Source organism: Chiloscyllium plagiosum, unplaced genomic scaffold (assembly GCF_037043375.1).
Source record: "Chiloscyllium plagiosum isolate Xiang-an unplaced genomic scaffold, Cpla_swu_hap1 HiC_scaffold_24, whole genome shotgun sequence".
Lineage (NCBI taxonomy): Eukaryota > Metazoa > Chordata > Chondrichthyes > Orectolobiformes > Hemiscylliidae > Chiloscyllium > Chiloscyllium plagiosum.
Window position 1 is genome coordinate 1,487,702 of NW_028270162.1, and position 21,193 is coordinate 1,508,894.

At 44.1% G+C, this 21,193-nt stretch overlaps 1 protein-coding gene across 4 annotated transcripts in view; it reads right to left on the reverse strand.

Annotated features, from left to right (window-relative positions):
• Positions 1–21,193, reverse strand: part of tctn2 (tectonic family member 2) — a 77,579-nt gene that overhangs the window by 50,157 nt on the left and 6,229 nt on the right. For all 4 annotated transcript variants that reach the window (XM_043692660.2, XM_043692662.2, XM_043692659.2 and 1 more), the window contains exons 3-5: positions 12,141–12,211; positions 10,644–10,845; positions 1,672–1,772 (exon numbers count right to left, since the gene is read on the reverse strand). In XM_043692660.2, the coding sequence (XP_043548595.2) occupies positions 1,672–1,772; positions 10,644–10,845; positions 12,141–12,211 (374 nt within the window). The remainder of the gene's footprint in view (positions 1–1,671; positions 1,773–10,643; positions 10,846–12,140; positions 12,212–21,193) is intronic.

Genomic DNA, 21,193 nt, shown 5'->3' on the forward strand with positions numbered 1-21,193 from the left:
CCCGAAACATCGACTCTCCTGCTCCTCGGATGCTGCGCGACCTATTGTGCTTTTCCAGTGCCACACTTTTTGACTCTAATCTCCAGCATCTGCAGTCCTTACTTTCTCTCAATAAAACAACTGATAGCAATTCTCTGGTTCATTTCCCAGGTCAATGCCTTGACCAGAATCAACTGACAGTTTAAAATTTTGAAGCAGCCTGGGAACTAACTTAACTGAAGCATCTTCCATGGCAAAGCTTCTGCTAAATCAGTGACAAGATTCCCTTTACCAACTAGCATTCTTTCCCATGCAGTATAAATGCTGGTATCTCAAATTGGTATTGTTGTGAATTGCCATGATGAGTAAAATACAAGAAGCTTTGACAAAATGTGTCTTTTTCAGCAATACTCAAGTTCTGCATGACTCAATTACTGTTAACATTAACACCTTTACTCTTACATTTAACTGTCAGCATTCATAAAAGTTTTAAGCATAAGACAGGAACTTTAGAGAGAAGTTTAAAAAAAGGAATGGTCAATGAAACAAGATAGCTGAATTACATACATGACCAAAACCTGATCAAAGAAAGAGGTGTTGAAAGGGAGTCTCTAGTTAGAAAGAAGTCAATAATGAGATGAATTTATAAAGTGAGCTTGAAGAATTTGTGGGCGGCACGGTGGCACAGTGGTTAGCACTGCTGCCTCACAGCGCCAGAGACCCAGGTTCAATTCCCACCTCTGGCGACTGACTGTGTGGAGTTTGCACGTTCTCCCCGTGTCTGCGTGGGTTTCCTCCGGGTGCTCCGATTTCCTCCCACAATCCAAAAATGTGCAGGCCAGGTGAATTGGCCATGCTAAATTGCCCGTAGTGTTAGGTAAGGGGTAAATGTAGGGGTATGGGTGGGTTTCGCTTCGGCGGGTCGGTGTGGACTTGTTGGGCCGAAGGGCCTGTTTCCACACTGGAATGTAATCTAATAAGAATAAAGCAACTGAAGGTTCCACCACTAAATGGGATAAGAGTTTAAAATCGCAGACTCAAAGCACTGCAGGTGACGGAAAGTCAGACAGAGATTGGAATATTTCAAATCCATTGGGTTGGAGGACAGTATAGGTGATTGAGACTGTGAGTGATTAACCAGTACAGCAAAGATATGGGGAGAATAAATTTTGAACGACTTTACAAAAAGAGAGTGAAGGATGAAGAAAAAGAAGGTTGATGCAGAAATGGAGTTTGGAATGTGTTTTTGTTTTAAAAGTAGATGAATGACAGCTATTATTATGGATGTAAATAAATCCAATAAAAGGGTTTCAACAGCTGTTGAGGTTATAGCAGGTTACAAGATGAAGACAGCAAGAGACAATGCTGCAGACTTGGAAATAAGGAACATGAAATAAATCTGGAAATAGCACAATTTCCAGCTATCAAAGAAACCACAAAACTGGAATATTTACCCACAAGTCCAATAATTATTTCCTTAATGCATCACAGAAGAAACACAAAGGATAAGCAACAGATCCATTACACCAAGAAATATAGATACTATGGTCTATTTAAATAAGCAGAACTACCTATTTTACTTCAATGCATATTCATACTGAGTAAAATGCTTTAAATTCGCATTGAATAGAACAAGTTAAAATCTATACACAACTATATAATTTGACAGTATTATTTAAAATAGAGAAATACCTCATCACAACAGCATCGCACATCACAAGCATATGCAGTTAAATTGCATGGACATGGGCCAAGAGGGTGATATTTTTGTTTTGGAATCAGCACCTTGCTTTCTAACAAAACACAAAGAACAAAGTTCAATTGTCTTCATGAAGTCCCATACTGAGGAAATGAGATGGCATAGTGCCAATCAGAATAGGACAGTACTACCTAAAATCACAAGGTTGGCTTACTCAGAACAAACTAAACTAAACAGGGCAAGTGCCTCAGCAACCTCCGATTCAAGACAAAGTGATTATTTGGGAGTTACTTACCTTAAATCTTCATCCTGCTGAAAATATACATTGAGTCCAATTAAAGGACTGGAGCTTACAACTGTGAGAATACCAGAAGGTTGCTCAAACCCTTGCCTGATCGGACTTTGAGCAAGGTTCTAGACGACAATAGTGTTTGTGAAACAAAATCCAACCAGCCTTTCCCACTTCTGTTCATAGTTCATTGAAGGAAAAATTTGACCATGTCTATTAATGCAGTGTCAATTTTAAACAAAACGTTATAACAACTTCAGAAAATTTCTGATATTAAGTAGATAGTGCTGTTGAAAATAAAGCTCCCCCTTCAACCATTACAATGATTAATAACAACGTGTGAACTGAACAGGTTTATAATTGTTCTATAACATGGCCTTAATTATTGGTAACTGATTTTTTTTATGTTCTTAATACTTAAAAAGTTCAAGACAGATCTCTCACGAAATAGAAAATACAAACAAAAAGTCAAAAGGGTTTGTGCTGTATTTGTTAGGTCTGATTACTAAGACTGACTAACATGTCCAGAGTCAAAAAGAGTAGTGCCGGAAAAGCACAGCTGGTCAGGCAGCAGCCGAGGAGGAGAGTCGACTTTTTCAGCTTAAGCTCTTCATCTGGAATGTGGGTGGCCCCCATTAGGGCCGAGAGATAGAACAAAGAAAATTTACAGCCCAGGAACAGGCCCTTCGGCCCTCCCAGCCTGAGTTGATCCAAATCTACTGTCTAAACCTGTCAGTCAATTCTTAAGTATCTGTATCCCTCTGCTCCCCACCTACTCATGCATCTGTCCAGACGCATCTTAAATAAATCTACCGTGCCTGCCTCTACCACCTCTGCTGGCAATGTGTTCCAGACGCCCAGTGTGTGAAGTACTTGCCACGTGTATCCCCCTTAAACCTTCCACTTCTCATCTTGAAAGAGTGACCTCTCGTTATTGAATCCTTCACCTTGGGAAAGAGCTCATCTCTGTCCACCCTGTCTATACCCTTCAAGATTTTGTAAACCTCAATCAGATCCCCCCTCAATCTCCTTTTTTCTAATGAAAATATACCTAACCTACTCAACCTCTCTTCATAACTAGCACCTTCCATACCAGGCAACATCCTGGTGAACCTCCTCTGCCCCCTCTCCAAAGCATCCACGTCCTTTTGATAATGTGGCGACCAGAACTGTACACAGTATTCTAAATGCAGCCAAACCAATGTCTTGTACAATTTTAACATGACTTGCCAGCTCTTATACGCAGTACCCCGATTCCTGATGAAGGGCTTTTGCCCGAAACGTCGATTTTGCCTGTCCTCGGACTTTGCCTGTCCTCGGATGCTGCCTGAACTGCTGTGCTCTTCCAGCACCACTGATCCAGAATCTGATTTCCAGCATCTGCAGTCATTGTTTTTACCCCATCCGATGAAGGCAAGCATACTATATGCCTTCTTGACCACTCTATCCACTTGTGCAGCAACTTTCAGGGTACAATGGACCTGCACTCCCAGATCTCTCTGCCCATCAACTTTTCCCAAGGCTCTTCTGTTCATTGTATAATTCGCTCTAGAATTAGTCTTACCTAAATGCATCACCTCACATTTGTCTGGATTGAAATCCATCTGTCACTTTTCCGCCCAACTCTCCAGTCTACCTAGATCCTCCTGTATTCTCTGACAGTTCCTTATGCTTTATGCTACTTCACCAATCTTCGTGTCATCTACAAACTTGCTGACCATACCAACAGTGCCCTCTTCTAGATCATTTATGTATATCACAAACAACAGTGGCCCCAAAATTGACCCCTGTGGAACACCACTGGTCACCTTTCTCCGTTTCAAGAAACTCCCTTCAACTATTAGCCTCTGTCTCCTGTTACTCAACCAATTCTTTATCCACCTAGTTAGCACACCCTGCACACCATGTGACTTCACTTTCTCCATTAGTCTACCGTGGGGAACCTTATCAAACGTCTTACTAAAGTCCACGTATATGACTTCAACAGCCCTTTTTTCCTGTCAATTTGGTCACTTCCTCGAAGAACTCTATCAAGGTGGTAAGGCACGATCTCCCCCGCACAAAACCATGTTGCCTATCACTGATAAGCCCATTCTTTTCTAAATATGGAGAGATCCCATCCCTCAGTACTCTCTCCAGCAACTTTCCCACCACCTACATCAGGCTCACTGGTCTGTAGTTACCCAGAATATACCTACTAAGCTTCTTGTACAGGGGGACAACATGAGCAAACTTCCAGTCCTCCGGCACCTCACCTGTATTTAAGGATGCCACAAAAGATATCTGTCAGGGCCCCAGCTATTTCCTCTAAATGGAGTGGGGGAAGGGGGGGGGGGGGGGGGGGGGTTGGAGTGGAGGGAGCTGGAAATGAAATAGGTAGATGAAGGTGGTAAGGTGATGATGATAGGTCGGAGCACAGTGGAGGAGATATATGGGAAGGAAGATGGACAGGTGGGACAGTTCAAGAGGGCTGTGCCAAGTTGGAGGATTGGATAAGGTCAGGGATGGGGAGATGAGGAAACTGGTGAAATCAACATTGATCCCATGTGGTTGGAGGGTCCTAAGGCAGACAATGAGGCATTTTTCCTCCAGGTGTCAGGTGGCGAGAATTTGGCAGTGGAGGCAGTTCAGTACTGGCATGTCATTGGGCAGGGTGGGAGGGGAGTGAAGTGTTCAGCTACGGGGTAGTGGGATAGTTTAGTGCATGTGTCCCAGAGATGTTCTCAAGGAGGAGATATGTATTTTTTCTTCAAGCTAAAAGAATCAAAGGGTACAGAGCAAAAGTGAGAACAATCAACTGAGTTGGATGATCAACAATGATCATATTGAATGGCAGAACCACTCAAAGGCTAAAACTGCTCCTATTTTTAAGTTTATAAAACCCAGTGCAAAGTGTCAATTTGCAGCAGAGTGGAGCAGATAGGCAGAGATGGAGCCCTGAAAGAGGGATAAAAGGTTAGGCGGACATAAGGATTGTTGATAGTAAGCCTGGGAAGAGGAGAAGTTGAATAGGTGACAATAAGGACTACAAATGGGTAAAAATCAGTTGGCTGTGCTGAGAGTACCCATGGTTTGGCTGGTTCTGAGGTGTGGGTAAAAGACATAGAAAGTGATGTCCGTGCTCTAAAATTATTGAACTCAGTGTTGAGTCTGAAGTTTGTGAAGGTCCCCAAGTGAATGATGAGGTGTTGTGTCTCCAGCTTGTGTTGAGCCTAGCTGTAGCACTGCAGCAGACTGGAGACAGAAAAGTAAGTATGGGAGCACAATATTATCTGATACACCTTTGACACTAAAAACACATCGACCTGCATAATCTTCATAAACTTTCTTCATTCCTCAATTAAAAAACGATCTGGCTTCTCGAACATAACCTGTCTTAAACTAACCCACATTATCTTAGTTTGGGATGGGACCATTCGCCACCGATTAGCCACTGCCTTTCACCGCCAAGGACGCTTCACCACCGCCCATTGGCCGCTGAGGACGATTCGCCACCACAAGTGTTTGTAACTCATTTTTATGTATAAACCAATAAATGATATTTATTTCACTTTTTTTTTAAAATCAATGTACTATGTTGTTGTATAAATAAAGGGCACTGAGAAGTATGAAAGAACAGGCGGGATGGAAAACAATCACTACACATATATATTTCCGTTGGCGAATAGTCTCCAGAGATCAAACAATTTAGTGGAGAAACGCTGATGGCGAACCAGCAGTGGCTAATCGGCGGCGACCAATCGTCACCAACCCATCCTAGTTATATTATTAGGTCTGCTTCACTTGAAAAGTCATCCTCAAAAGTACGCAGAATGACTATTAACGGGAACCAACAAATTGTCTCCCATAGCTCCAGTGGGAAGAAAAGTGATCGTAAATCTATTTAGCTGTCCTGTGTTTAAAAACAGTGAATAAAAGACAATATAATTCTTGCTGCTGACACACAGTCTACAAAAGCACACCTTAGGAAAATAAGCAGGGGCATAAAACAATTATTGGAATCAGACTTACAGGTTCTGATTCCAATTGCTAGTTCTTTTAAAATTCATTTGTAGGATGTGGACATCAGTAGCTGGCCAGTATTTATTACCTGCACGGAGTTGTTTTGAGAAGGTAGTAGTGAGTTGCCTTCTCGAACCAATTCAGCCCATTTAGAGTCATAGAGATGTACAGCATGGAAACAAACCATTCGGTCCAACCCGTCCATGCCGACCAGATATCCCAACCCAATCTAGTCCCACCTGCCAGCACCCGGCCTATATCCCTCCAAATCCTTCCTATTCATATACCCATCCAAATGCCTCTTAAAATGTTACAATTGTACCAGTTGGAGGTAGACCCACAATGTCCTAAGGGAGGGTATTCCAAGATTTTGACCCAGTGACACTGAAGGAATGGTAATATATTTCCATGATGTGGAGGTGCCAGTTTTGGACTGGATTGGAAAAGGTCAAAGATCACATGACACCAGGATATAGTCCAATGGATTTATTTGAAAATACTAGCTTTTGGAGTGCTGCTCCTCCGACAGATTAATGAGAGGGGAAAACCGTAGATATGGAATTTAATGAAAAGATCAAAGGGCCATACAACACGTGCGAACGAATTGAACAGAGTGAGAGAGACAGCATGCTAATACAAGGGAGTATATGCATCTGAGGGGAAGTGTACATGCGAGTATGTTTCTGTGTGTGAGATTGTGTGCGCATGAGAGGGACACAGTGTGTGTAAAAGAGAGGATGTGTATGTGTGTTTGTGTGAGAATGTGTGCACATATGTGTATAGTGTTGTGGGGTCACCTGTAGTGCAACATGAACCCAAGATCGTGGTTAAGGCCATTCTCATGGGTACCAAACTTGGTTATCAGCCTCTGCTCAGCAACTCTGCATTGTTGTGTACCCTGATGATCGCCAAGTCAGGATGGTGAGTGGCTTGCAGGGAAACTTGCAGGTAGTGGTATTTCCATGTACCTGCTGTCAGTGTGCTACTAGATGGAAGCAGTCACGGGTTTGGAAGGTATTATATAAGGGCCTTTAGTGAATTGAGAGTCTCTGACCTGCTCTTGTAGCCACTATGCTTCTACGGCAAGTCCAGTTGCATTTCTGGTCAACAAAAACCTCCACGATGTTGATAGTGCAGGGATGGGCAGTTCAGCATTTATAACACCAATGAATGTCAAGGGGTTAGATTGTCTCTTACTGAAGATGATCATTGCCTGGCGTTTGGATGGTACAACTGTCACTTGCCACGCGTCAGCCCAGGCCTGGATATTGTTCAGCTCTTGTTGCATTTGAACATGCGCAGGACATATGCTAGAACTAAAGACTGTAACAGGTCAGGGACTAAATGGCACTAGAAGTATCCAAACTGAGTGCCCGTGAGTGGGTTATTGCTGAGCAGGTGATGCTTGATAGTCCTGTTGATGACACTTTACCGATGATTGAGCACAGACTAATGGGGTGGCAATTGGCTGGATTGGAATTGTCCTGCTTTATGTACAGCACATACCTGGGAAATTTTCCACACTGGAGAAAGTGAGGTCTGCAGATGCTGGAGATCAAAGTTGAAACTTTATTGCTGGAACAGCACAGCAGGTCAGGCAGCATCCAGGGAACAGGAGATTCGACGTTTCGGGCACAGGCCCTTCTTCAGGAATGAAGGGCCTGTGCCCGAAACGTCGAATCTCCTGTTCCCTGGATGCTGCCTGACCTGCTGTGCTGTTCCAGCAATAAAGTTTCAAATTTTCCACACTGTCAGGTAGATGCCAGTGTTGTAACTGCACAGGAAAAGCTTTCCTTGAATGCAAAGTTCTAGAGCACAAGACTTCCGTTCTATTGTCAGAAAGTTGTCAGGGCCTATAGCCGTTGCAGTATTCAGTATCTCAAACCATTTCTTAACATCACAGAGTGAATCAAATTAGCTGGGCAACACTGGAGGTGGCCAAAAGGGATCATCCACCCAGCACTTGTGGTTGAAGTTTACTGCAAAAGCTTCAACTTTATCTTTTGCATTGATGTGCTGGGCTCTTCCATCATTGAGGATAAGAATATTTCTGGAATCTCCTCCTCTGGTGAGTTGTTTATTGTCCACCGCCATTCATGACTGGATATTGCAGGACTGCAGAACATTGATTTGATCTGGTTGCTTGGCTCTGCCTATCACTTGCTGTTTATGCTGTTTGGCACGCAAGTAGTCCTGTTTGTGATTTTCACCAGGTTAACACCCATCTTTAGGTATGCACAGTGCAGCTCCTGGCATGCCCTTCTGCACTCTCCATTGAACTAGGGATGATCCACTGGCATAGTGATGAAAGGTGGTGTTGCCAGGCCACGAGATTGCAAATTGTGCTGGACTACAATTCTGCTACTGTTGATGGCCCACAGCACCTCATGGATGCCAAGTTCTGAATTTCTATATCAGTTCGAAGTCTGCAGATGCTGGAGATCAAAGTTGAAACTTTATTGCTGGGGACAGAACCATACAACAACCTTAAGTGTGTGCTTAATGTGAAGGCAGGACTTAATCTCCACAAGGACTGTGCAGTAGTCACATACGAATACTATCATGAACAGGTACATCTGCAGCTGGCAGATTGGTATGCATGATGTCAAGTATGTTCTTGCTTCTTGTTTGTTCCCTCACCACCTACTACACAGATGCCAGTCAAGCAGTTATGTCCTTTCGGACCCGACCAGCTCGATCAATAGTACTACTGCCAAGCCACTCTTGGTGGTGAACGCTGAAATGCATCAACATTCCTATTGAAGGGCCCGAAACATCGACTCTCCTGCTCTACAGATGCTGCCTGATCTGCTGTACCTTTCTAGCACCACACTTTTCCACACGGATTCTCAAAATCTGCAGTCCTCATTTGCTCCTAACATTGAAATGTCCCAGAGTACATTTTGTGCCGTTATCATCCTCAATGCTTCCTTCAAGTGTTGTTCAACGCGAAGCAGTACTGATTCAGCAGTCAAGGAATGACAGTATGTGGTAGTTAGGAGGTTTCCTTGCCCACGTTTAACCTGAAGCCATTAGACTTCATTGGGTCTAGAGTCAATGTTGAGGACTCCCAAGGCAACTTCCTCCCAATTGTATCCCACTGTGGGTGTGCTGGGTGTGTTCCGCTGGTGGGACAGAACATTTTGAACAAAGCAGCAAGGAGAGAGGACAGAGAGAAGCAAGAGCTGCCGGGTAAGTCAGTTTTTTCCCCACTTAAAAAGGGTTGATGGGTGGGTTAGTAAACTTGCACATGACACAAAGATTGGAGGTGCCGTTGATAGTATCGGAGGGCTATTGCAGGCTGCAGCACGACATAGACAGGATGCAGAGCTGGGCTGAGAAATGGCAGATGGAGTTCAACCTGGATAAATGCGAAGTGATACATTTTTGAAGGTCAAACTTGAATGCTGAATATAGGATTAAAGACAGGATTCGTGGCAGTATGGAGGAACAGAGGGATCTTGGTGTTCAAGTACATAGATCCCTCAAAGTTGCCACCGAGTGGATAGGGTTGTTAAGAAATCATATGGTGTCTTGGCTTTCAGTAACAGGGGGATCAAGTTTAAGAGCTGCGAGGTTTTGCTGCAGCTCTACAAGTCCCTGGTGAGACCACACTTGGAATATTGTGTCCAGTTCTGGTCGCCCTATTATAGGAAAGATATGGAGGCTTTGGAGGGGGTGCAAAGAAGATTTACCAGGATGCTGCCTGGACTGGAGGGCTTGTCTTACGAAGAGAGGTTGACTAAGCTCGGACTTTTCTTGCTGGTGAGCAGGAGGAAGACAGGTGACCTGATCGAGGTATACAAGGTAATGACAGGCTTGGATAGAGTCAATAGCCAGAGACTTTTCCCCAGAGCTCGATTGACTGGCATGAGGGGTCATAATTTGAAGATATTAGGAGGAAGGTATAGAGGAGATGTCAGAGGTAGGTTCTTTATGCAGAGTTGTGAATGCATGGAATGCGTTAGCAGCAGTGGTGGTGGAAGCAGAGTCATTAGAGACATTCAAGCAACTGCTGGACATGCACATGGATAGCAGTGAATAGAGGGGTACGTAGGCTAGGTTATTTTATTTTCGATTAGGAATAATCCTCGGACAACATCGTGGGCCAAAGGGCCTGTTCAGTACCGAACTTTCTATGTTCTACGTTCTAACATATCCAGGATTGATGATGGCAATGCCTGAGAGATTGTCTCCAAAGTATGATTCCATGATTTTGATTACGTAAGGCGATTGCTTGACCAATCTCAGACAGCTCGAGCCCCTAAGCGTTAATAAGGAGGACTTCAGAGTTGACAGGACCATTTCTGCAGTTTTCTTTTCTGGTGCCTATGTGGTCCATACAGCTTCATTTTCTTTGTTGAGACTTTGTAGTGATTGATACAATGGGGTGACTTTCTACGGCATTTCAGAGGGCAGCTGAGAGTCAACCACATTGCTGTGGTTCTAAAGGCATCTGAAGATGGCAGATTTCCTTCCCTGAAGGACATTAGTGAGCCAGATGGGTTTTCATCAGTAGATTCTTAATTCTTGTCATGGCAGGATTTGAACCAGAGTCCCCATAATATGGTCGTGTTTCTGGATTAATAGTCTAGTGATATATCACTAGGTCATTGCCTCCCCTCGGATAGTCACAGCTCAGAATAATTGTATAAGCATTAAAGAAGCACTTACCATTTACAATCCCATGAAATGTTGAGTTCACAAATATCATAACTTGAACAAGCAGTGTTGCTGCAAGGTTGCCATCCAGGCAAGCAGTCACACGGAGAGTTTCAACAATACACAGAGGCTCTGCACAGCAATTGGTTTCATTTAATAAATCTTCACAAGGTACCAGAGACCGATCTAGAGTCAACTGCACATTGAGATTCATCTGTAATAAAATTAATTTCAAACTAGCATTTCAGCACATGAGATTGGAAAGCTATCACCTTTCAAAGTAAAACAAAGTAAATCACTCAAAATCATTTTCATTCACTCTCATTTTTCAGCCTGTTGATTACATCACAGCTAACAATTAATAACATTACATGATAAGCTATGAAGAGACCGTGGCTAGGACCTGCAGTTGCTAGGGATCAGTAACATTTTTATTTAAATCAACTAAATGTGAAATCCCAAGTATTCACCAAGAGAGTAAAGCCACAAGGTACCATGGTTTTAAACAAACAAGAAACTTAAATAACAAATGTCAGCAAACAGCACATTCTACCCATCATATAGTCTAAAATCCATAATTAACAAGAAGCAAACGTAAATTAACAAGCAAACCACAGTCAAACACAAACCAAAATGCAGACAAATAAAGATTCCATAAATTTTCTTAACACCCAGGTGTCAGTGATCACTGCAATTCTGAAAAACTCTAAATCTCTGGTCTTCATCATGAGGGATCCTCAAGGATACAACCTTGGAGTCCCCTTCAACAGGAAATAGCAGGCACCAGGATCAGATTCCCTCACAATGACATAGACACTTAAATCATCCCCACTGATGATATATCACTTTGCCACCTGAAAAATTTGGTTCTGCTGCGTTTACTCCTGCCCATGTCGCCAAATGTAAACAGAGTTTGGTTTGATTTGCTTTAAACAGACATGCCACTTTGATCTGATGATCTAAAAACAAAAGTTAAATGAATATGCACCAACATCTGCAAATAATTAGTTAAATTTAACAATGAAAGGGTCTATTTTGTCTTGAACATCCTAGTAACAACCTCCATCCAAAGAAGTCCAGCCATTTTCTCTAGGGTAGTGTTGTCAACACTAATATAGTTGAACTATTTAAGATGAAGGCAGCCATGTTACATGATGCAAAACACAAAATGTCTCATAATGCAATAAGAGCGAGGAATGTCTGTACTCAATTCTACCAACATTCCTACAGATAATGGTTAATTTATTGTTTATAAATTCTTTAACGGAATGTGGGCATTTCTGACCACGCTAGTACTTTATAAATTTTGTTTTATTTCAAACAAAAAATTGTTTAAATTGATAAGTCAGATTGCACTGCAAGTAAGTGAATCAGCAGAAGACAGCGTTCAATCGACTTACTTATCCTTTTAATGTTTGTCAAATTTAACATTCTAGAAATCTGGTTAAAGGAACTTTTATCACAAATAGAAAACCCCCATTAAAGTTTTAAAAAAACAGAATGGCTAACCTCATCCTCAGAAGTAGTCAGTAACCACTGGTCAGTGGCACTTGCCTTCACACAGTCAGATTGTGATGAATCTAAATGGAAAACAAGAAATTGAAGTTCATTTTCTCATCTTTTCCAAGAAACCCAACTCTACTTCTTGGATCCTATACCAACTAAATGACAGACGACTCAACTTCCCTTCCTGTTAGCTGACACTGTTAGTGGTTCTCTCCAAGCAATGTCACTCTTTCCATTAAATTTGCTGTTAATATCTCTTTCTTCAATACAAAACCCTCAAACCCACCATCCTTGCTAATTACCACCCATCAACTCTGTGTTCTAAAGTCCTTGAACATAGTTTAGGCTCCTTATTCATGCCATTGTTCCCTTTACTTCAAGTTGGATTTCATCCCATCAGGTTTCTACCCCTCCAACAGGATTAAAATAGCTCTAAGCAAAGTCACAGTTGGTATCCTGAGTGAATGACAAACTATCTGTTCTTGTTCCTATCAATCTTGACACGATGACCACATCACTCTTCTTCTATGCCTCTCTACTGTCATCTGGCTGGATGGACCACTCTGCCTGGTCCAATTCCTTCATGAGTCATAGCCAGAGAATTACTTGCATTTCCTCCTTCTCCTACTCCTGCACCATTACCTCTGGTGTTCCCCAAAGATAAATCCTTGGCCCCTCCTATTTCTCAACAACATTTTGTCTCGGTTGTATAAACAGCATTAGTTTTTATGTGCCCTAGCGATACTAAATCAGCACTACTTCTCAACTCCCTCACTGTTACTAAATATTCAGATTGCTGACCAGAAGTTTCCTTCAATATTGGCAGAGCAAAATCACTGTCATCAATTTAAGCTACAAACTGTGTTTCCTAATTCCCAATGTCATCCTTCTTCATGGCAATGGTCTGATATTCTATCTCAGTTACTGACCTTGGGATCATATTTGAGCCTAAGAAGAGCTCCTGACCACTTATCCACCTCAACCTTAAGATTGGTCATCTCTACCTCTAATGTTGGGAACATGGGAGGAGTAGGCCATTCAGCCTGTCAAGACTGCTTCACCACGGAATACATTCATTGCTATTCATCCTTTGATGCCTTTTTCCCCCCACACTATCCCATATCCATTTAAGCAATTGGTAGTTAGAGATCTGTCAACAAGTGAGTTTCCACATATGCTATCTCCAGATTTTGTCCTTGCCTCAACTCTTCTCTTGCTGAAACTTTCATCCATGCTTGATATCTTTATATCTAATTACTCCAAAGCATAGGTAAAAACAATGACTGCAGATGCTGGAAACCAGATTCTGGATTAGTGGCGCTGGAAAAGCACAGCAATTCAGGCAGCATCCGAGGAGCAGTAAAATCGACGTTTCGGGCAAAAGCCCTTCATCAGGAATACTCCAAAGCATTCCTGATTGGTTTCCCACATTCATGACTCAAAATTATTCCTATCTGCCTTAAATGGTGACTCCTTTTCACAGAGATATCTAATTCTAGATTCTCCCTTAAGAGAAAATATCATATCCTTATCCACTCTGTCAACACTGCTTAGGATCTTATATGTTTCAATTAAGTCACTCTCACTCTTCTAAACTCCAATGGATACAAGTCCAACCTGCCCAACCTTTCCTCAAAATACAACCACCCATTCTAGGTACTAGCCCAGTAAGCTCTCAACTGCATCTAACATATTTATACTCTTCCTTAAATAAAGGGACCAAAGCTATTCACAGTACTCAAGGAGCACATTCACCAGTGCTCTGTATAATTAAAGTGTAAGCTCCCTACATCTTCACCAAATTCTTCCTATTATATAATAACAATCTACTAGCTAATCTAATAGTTTGCCATATCTGAACATTAACCTTTTTTTTTTAAAATCTAGCAGAACACCTAGATTCTTCTGCATCTGAGCTCTGCAATCTCTCACGTACAAGCAAGGGGAAGTGTGGGCTATTTAGTCTCCCTAACCTGCTCATCCACTTAAGAAAGATCATGCTGATCTATGTTCAAATTCCACATTGCCACCAATCCCTTTAATCGATTTCCTTACACAAGAACCACTTATCCACCTCTGACAAAAATATTCAATGAACCCACATCCTGAGTGAGGGTCTTGCAATGTCATACAATTCTCAGAAAAAAAGTCTCTCTTCGTCTCTACCCTGAAAGGGAGGCTGCTAACGTTTAGGCCCCTTCATATACACTTATCCATAAAAAAGGAAAAATCCATTCAAAGTACACCTAGTCAAGATCTTTCAGGTTCTTGCATACTTCAAGACACCTCTCATTTTTCTAAACTTCATCAGGAACAGGTAGTGTATCCAACGTTTTTTTTAATATAAGACAAGCCATTAATTCTAGGTATCAAAATCAGCTTCTAACGTACTTATATCTTTCTTTAAAAAAAGGAGACCAATCCTTCACATATTTTCAAGATGTCATCTCACTAATGCCCAATATAACTAATGTATACTTTTATTTACATAAAGAGCAAAGTACTGCAGATGTTGGAGATCTGAAATAAAAAGGAAGTGCTGGAGAAACGCAACAGGTCTGGCAGCATTCGTGGAGACAGAAAGTCAATGTTTCAAGTTCAATATGACTCTTGTTCAGAATCAACAACCTCTACCATCTAGAAGTACAAGCATAGCAAACACATGGGATCATCATCTGCAAGGTATTGCTGGGTGCAAATCTTGCAACTCCCTACTGAACAGCAAATGGATTACAGCAGTTCAAGAGTGTAGTTCACCATCACTTTCTCCATGACAACAAAAGATTGACAATAAACAGTGATTCTGGATTAATGGTGCTGGAAGAGCACAGCAGTTCAGGCAGCATAAACAGTGGCTGAGCCAACAATACATATATCCCATGAATGACTAGAAATAGTTATCCATTTTTGTTCTATTTCCCTTCAGCTGACCACCCCCTCAGAAACCATGGGCAGAGCTTCCGTTTTCCAAAACACTGCCTGTGAAAGACTGTTTTCTGATTGCCACTCAAATGCTCCAATTTTAAGATTTTATCCCCAAACTGAATTCCCATGAGGAAATAATTTCACTGCAACCTCTCAAATCCCCTTATCATTCCAAGCACCTCAATTAGATCACCTTTCATCTTATGATCATTAAGCAAGAAAGCAGAAAGTATAGTCAAGAGGAGCAATTAAAAAAAAAGTGCAAAAACATTTGGATGTATAGTCCCTACTTTACAAAAATGTTGCCTATTTTTAAAGGATCTTAAGAACATGAAACAGTATAGCACAGGAACAGGCCTTTTGGCTCACCAAGCCTTTGCTGACACATGATGCTTCTCTAAACTAAAAAACATATTGCTCTATGTTCTGGATTAGTGGTGCTGGAAGAGCACAGCAGTTCAGGCAGCATCCGAGGCACAGTAAAATCAACGTATCGGGCAAAAGCCCATCAGGAAAGGGCTTTTGCCCGAAACGTCGATTATACTGCTCCTCGGATGCTGCCCAGACTGCTGTGCTCTTCTAGTACCACTAATCCAGAATCTGGTTTCCAACATCTGCAGTCATTGTTTTTACCTATATTGCTCTATGTGTCTGCGCCTTTCTGTTCCCTGCCTATTCATATGACTGTCAAGTTGCCATTTAAACATTCCTAGAGTATCCACCTCCTCTGGCAGCGCATTCCAGGCACTAACCACCCTGTGTGTAAAAAAAAAACCTTGCCTTTAAACTTACCCAAAGTTTCTTTAACCTATGTCCTCTAATAATTGACATTTCTACCCTGGGAAAAAGACTCCCACTATCCATGCCTTACATAACTTTGTAAATTTCTGTTAGGTTGCCCCTCATCCTTTGACATTCTTTGAAGAAAAACTAAGTTTGTTCAATTTCTCCTCATAGCTGATACCCTCCAAAATAAGTGACATCCTAGTCCTATTTTCTACCATCTCCAAAGCTTCCACATTCTTCTGGTAGTGTGGCGACCACAATTACACACAATAGTCCAAATGTGGCTTTACTAAATTTCTATCCAGATTCTGGATTAGTGGTGCTGGAAGAGCACAGCAGTTCAGGCAGCATCCAAGGAGCTTCGAAATCGACGTTTCGGGCAAAAGCCCTTCATTCCTGATGAAGGGCTTTTGCCCGAAACGTCGATTTCGAAGCTCCTAGGATGCTGCCTGAACTGCTGTGCTCTTCCAGCACCACTAATGCAGAATCTGGTTTCCAGCATCTGCAGTCATTGTTTTTACCTCCTAAATTTCTATCCAGCTGCAACAAAACTTGCCAATTTTTATACTCTCTGCTCCAATCAATGAAGGCAAGCATGCCACATGCTTTCTTGACCATCGTATCCACTTATGTTGCCTCATTCAAGGAACGGTGGACCTATTCACCTCGATTCCTCAGTATGCTGGGTCTGTTTCCTTGCTGTACATCTCTATGACTATGTTGATGCTAAAGGTTCTGCAATTTACAGTATATTTCTCCCCTGCATTAGATCTTCCAAAATGCATTACATTGCATTTGCCTGGCAATTTCTCTGCCCAGATCTCCAGCCTATCCATAACCTGTTGTATCCTCTGGCAATCCTCCTCACTATCTGCAAATCCCCCAACCTTTGTGTCGCCCACAAACTTACTAATCAGGCACCTACATTCTCCTCCAAGTCATTTATATTGTTTAATGAAAAGGAACTCCAGCACTGGTCACTGCAGAACACCACTGGCCATAGATCTCCAGTCAGAAAAGCACCCCTCCACCAATAATGTGTCTTCTATGGCTAAACCAGTTCTGTAACCATCTTACCAGCTCACTGCAGACCCCATGCAACTTCACCTTTTGTGTTAGCCTGCTATGAGACCTTGTTAAAGGCCTTGCTAAACTCCATATAGACACCAGCTACCACTCTGCCCTCAATCGTCTTGGTCACTTTCTCAAAAACCTCAATCAAGTTTGTGAGACGTCACCTTTCCAGACACAAAGCCATGCTGCCTATCACGGAGCCATACAGCACTTAAACAACCCTTTGGCCTAACTTATCCATGCTAACCAGGTTTCCTAAACTGAACTATTCTCATTTGCCTGTGTTTGGCCTATATCCCTCTAAGCCTTTCCTATCCACGTATTTGTCCAAATGTCTTTTAAATGTGTAATTGAACGCACTTGTACCACTTCCTTCATATATGCACCATCCACTATGTGAAAATGTTGTCCCTGAGTCCCTTTCAAATCTTCCCCTCTCAACTTAAACCTATGCCCTCTGGTTTTGGATTCACCTACCAAAGGAAAAGACCTTGGCTATTAACCTTACTTAGGTCCCTCGATTTTATAAACCTCTATAAAGACCCAGCCTTCCACACTCCAGCAAAAAAAAGAAAACAAAGTGTCCCGGATTATCCAAACTTGCCTTAGATGTTTTCTGCACCCTTTCCAGTTTAATAACAGACTTCCTATAGCAGGGTGACCAGAATTGTATGCAGTACTCTAAATTTGGCCTTACGGATGTCTTGTACAACTGAACCATGATGTTCACTAATGCTCATAAGTCCATATTTTTCCAAATGTGAGTAAATCCTATCCTTAAGAATCATCTCCAATAATCCATACTACTGTCGCAAGGCTCATTCGCTAATAATTTCCTGGTTTGTCCCTGTTGCCCTTTTTAAACAAAGGAACAACACTGGCTAGTCTCCAACTCTCTGGGTGCTCATCTGTGACTAAAGAGAATACAAGGGAGAGGAGGAATAGGGAGTGAGAGCAGTTGAACACACGGTTACAGGGATGGGGCATGTGAGAGGGATTCAGGTGTCTGGATAATTGGGGCTCATTCTGGACTAGATGGGACCTCTACAAATGGGATGGTCTACACCTGAACCAGAGGGGTACCAATATCCTGAGGGAGATATTTGCTAATGCTCTTCGGGAAGGTTTAAACTAATTCAGCAGGTGGTTGGGAACCTGAACTGTAGCTTCAGTTTACAGGAAGCTGAGAGTAGTGAGGAAGTGAGGACTGCAAATGCTGGAGATCAGAGCTTAAAAATGTTTTGCTGGAAAAGCGCAGCAGGTCAGGCAGCAAAGGAGCAGGAGAATCGACGTTTCGGGCATAAGGGCTCCTTTCCCCTCCCCTCACCTTACCTCAGTTCCAACTTTCCAACTCAGCAGTCCTCATGACCTATCCTACCTGCCAATCTCCCTTTCCACCTATCCGTTCCACTCTCCCCTCTAACCTATTACCTCCATCCCCACCCCCATTCACCTATAGTACTCTTTGCTACCTTCTCCCCAGCCCCACCCATCCCCATTTATCTCTCCACCCTCGAGGCTTCCTGCCTCTATTCCTGATGAAGGGCTTTTGTCCGAAACATCGATTTTCCTGCTCCTCGGAGCTGCCTGACCTGCTGTGCTTTTCCAACACCACTCTAATCTAAACTCTGGTTACCAGCATCTGCAGACCTCACTTTTGCCTAGGGTAGGATTAGGGCCAGTCAAGGACAGTAGTGGGAAGTTGTGTGTGGAGTCTGAAGAATTAGGAGAGGCGCTAAATGAGTATTTTTAGTCAGTATTCACACAGGAAAAGATAATGTTGTCAAGGAGAATACTGAGATACAGGCTATTAGACAATTGAGGATCATAAGGGTAAGATGTTAGCAATCCTGAAGTGCGAAAATGGGATGGGATTTATCCTAGGATTCTCTGGGAAGCCAGGGAGGAGATTGCAGAGTCTTTGGCTTTGATCTTTATATCATCATTGTCTACAAGAATAGTGCCAAAAGACTGGAGGATAGCAATTGTGTTCCCTTGTTCAAGAAGGGGAGAAGAGACAACCCTGGAAATTACAGAGGAACCTCGATTATCCGAACGAGATCTTGAGGTCCCAATAGAAACATTACGTCAAAGACGTGTTTCCAACACTGATTGTGTATTTTGTTTACAGTGATTAAAAGTGAACTTGGCTTACTGAAATGCTGCCAAGAACAGCCCTGGACTGATGGGAGCCCAGGCACCATCTCCAAATGACTGACCTCCAGATCTCCCTCCCTCTCTCCCGGCCTCCAGATCTCCCTCCCTCTCTCCCGACCTCCAGATCTCCCTCCCTCCCTCTCTCTCGATCCCTCCAGATCCCTCCCGACCTCCAGATCTCGATCCCTCCCTCCCGACCTCCCGATCCCTCCCGACCTCCAGATCTCGATCCCTCCCGACCCCTCCCGACCTCCAGATCTCGATCCCTCCCGACCCCTCCCGACCTCCAGATCTCGATCCCTCCCTCCCTCCCGAACTCCAGATCTCGATCCATCCCACCCTCCCTCCAGATCCATCCCGACCTCCCGACCCCTCCCGACCTCGACCCACCCCGACCCTTCCCGACCTCGATCCCTCCCCGACCTCGATCCCTCCCCGACCTCGATCCCTCCCCGACCTCGACCCACCCCGACCCACCCCGACCCCTCCCCGACCTCGATCCCTCCCCGACCTCGATCCCTCCCCGACCTCGATCCCTCCCCGATCCCTCCCGACCCCCCCGACCCCTCCCGACCCCCAGATCTCGATCTCTCCCTCCCGACCGATCCCTCCCACCCAACCTCCCGACCTCCAGATCCCGACCTCCCGATCTCGATCCCTCCCTCCCGACCCCCAGATCTCGATCCCTCCAGATCCCGACCTCGATCCCTCCCGATCCCGACCTCCCGATCTCGATCCCTCCCGATCCCGACCTCCCGATCTCGATCCCTCCAGATCCCGACCTCCCGATCCCGACCTCCCGATCTCGATCCCTCCAGATCCCGACCTCCCGACCCCGACCTCCCGATCCCGACCTCCCGATCCCGACCCCGACCTCCCGATCCCGACCCCGACCTCCCGATCCCGACCCCGACCCCGACCTCCCGACCCCGACCTCCCGACCCCGACCTCCCGACCCCGACCTCCCGACCCCGACCCCGACCTCCCGACCCCGACCTCCCGATCCCGACCTCGACCTCCCGATCCCGACCTCGACCTCCCGATCCCGACCTCGACCTCCCGATCCCGACCTCGACCTCGACCTCGACCTCGACCTCGACCTCGACCTCCAGATCGATCCCTCCCTCCCTGCCGAACTCCAGATCCCGACCTGCCTCCCGACCCCCCTCCAGATCCCAACCTCCCTCCAGATCCCAACCTCCCTCCCCCACCCCCCCACACTTCCCCTGGAGGAGTTCTACACAGGAGCGTACCCTAAACCCCCCTTCCCCAGGTAATCTCTCCAACATGGTCCTGTACAGGGCAAAGCTGGAACCTGTCAAACTTTTGCAGTAAAAAGTTGTGTGTGGCTGTGTGAGTGTGCACACGCTATTTGGAGACTGACCGACCCCCCCACCCCCCAAAAAGGCGGCAGCACCAGTCTTGTTGTTGTTGTCCAGTCCGGCTGCCCCGGAGAGGGGGGTGGGACGCACGGATTTCAGAAAGGCATTTGATAAGGTTCCCCACAGTAGGCTATTGCACAAAATACGGTGGTATGGGATTGAGGGTGATTTAGTAGTTTGGATCAGAAATTGGCTCGCTGTAAGAGGAGAGGGAGTGGTGGTTGATGGGAAATGTCCATCCTGGAGTTCAGTTACTAATGGGATAGCGCAAGGATCTGTTTTGGGGCCACTGCTGTTTGTCATTTTTATAAATGACCTGGATGAGGGCGTAGAAGGATGGGTTAGTAAATTTGCAGATGACACTAAAGTCGGTGGAGTTGTGGACAGTGCAGAAGGATGTTGCAGGTTACAGAGGGACATAGATAAGCTGCAGGGCTGGGCTGAGAGGTAGAAAATGGTGTTTAATGCGGAAAAGTGAGAGGCAATTTACTTTGGAAGAAGTAACAAGAATACAGAGTACTGGGCTAATGGTAAGATTCTTGGTAGTATGGATGAGCAGAGAGATCTCAGTGTGCACGTGCATAGATCCCTAAACGTTGCCACCCAGGTTGATAGGGTTAAGAAGGCATACGGTGCATAGAGGGATTGAGTTTCAGACCCATGAGGTCATGTTGCAGCTGTACAAAAAAAAACTGATGCAGCTGCACTTAAGAGTATTGCATTCAGTTCTGA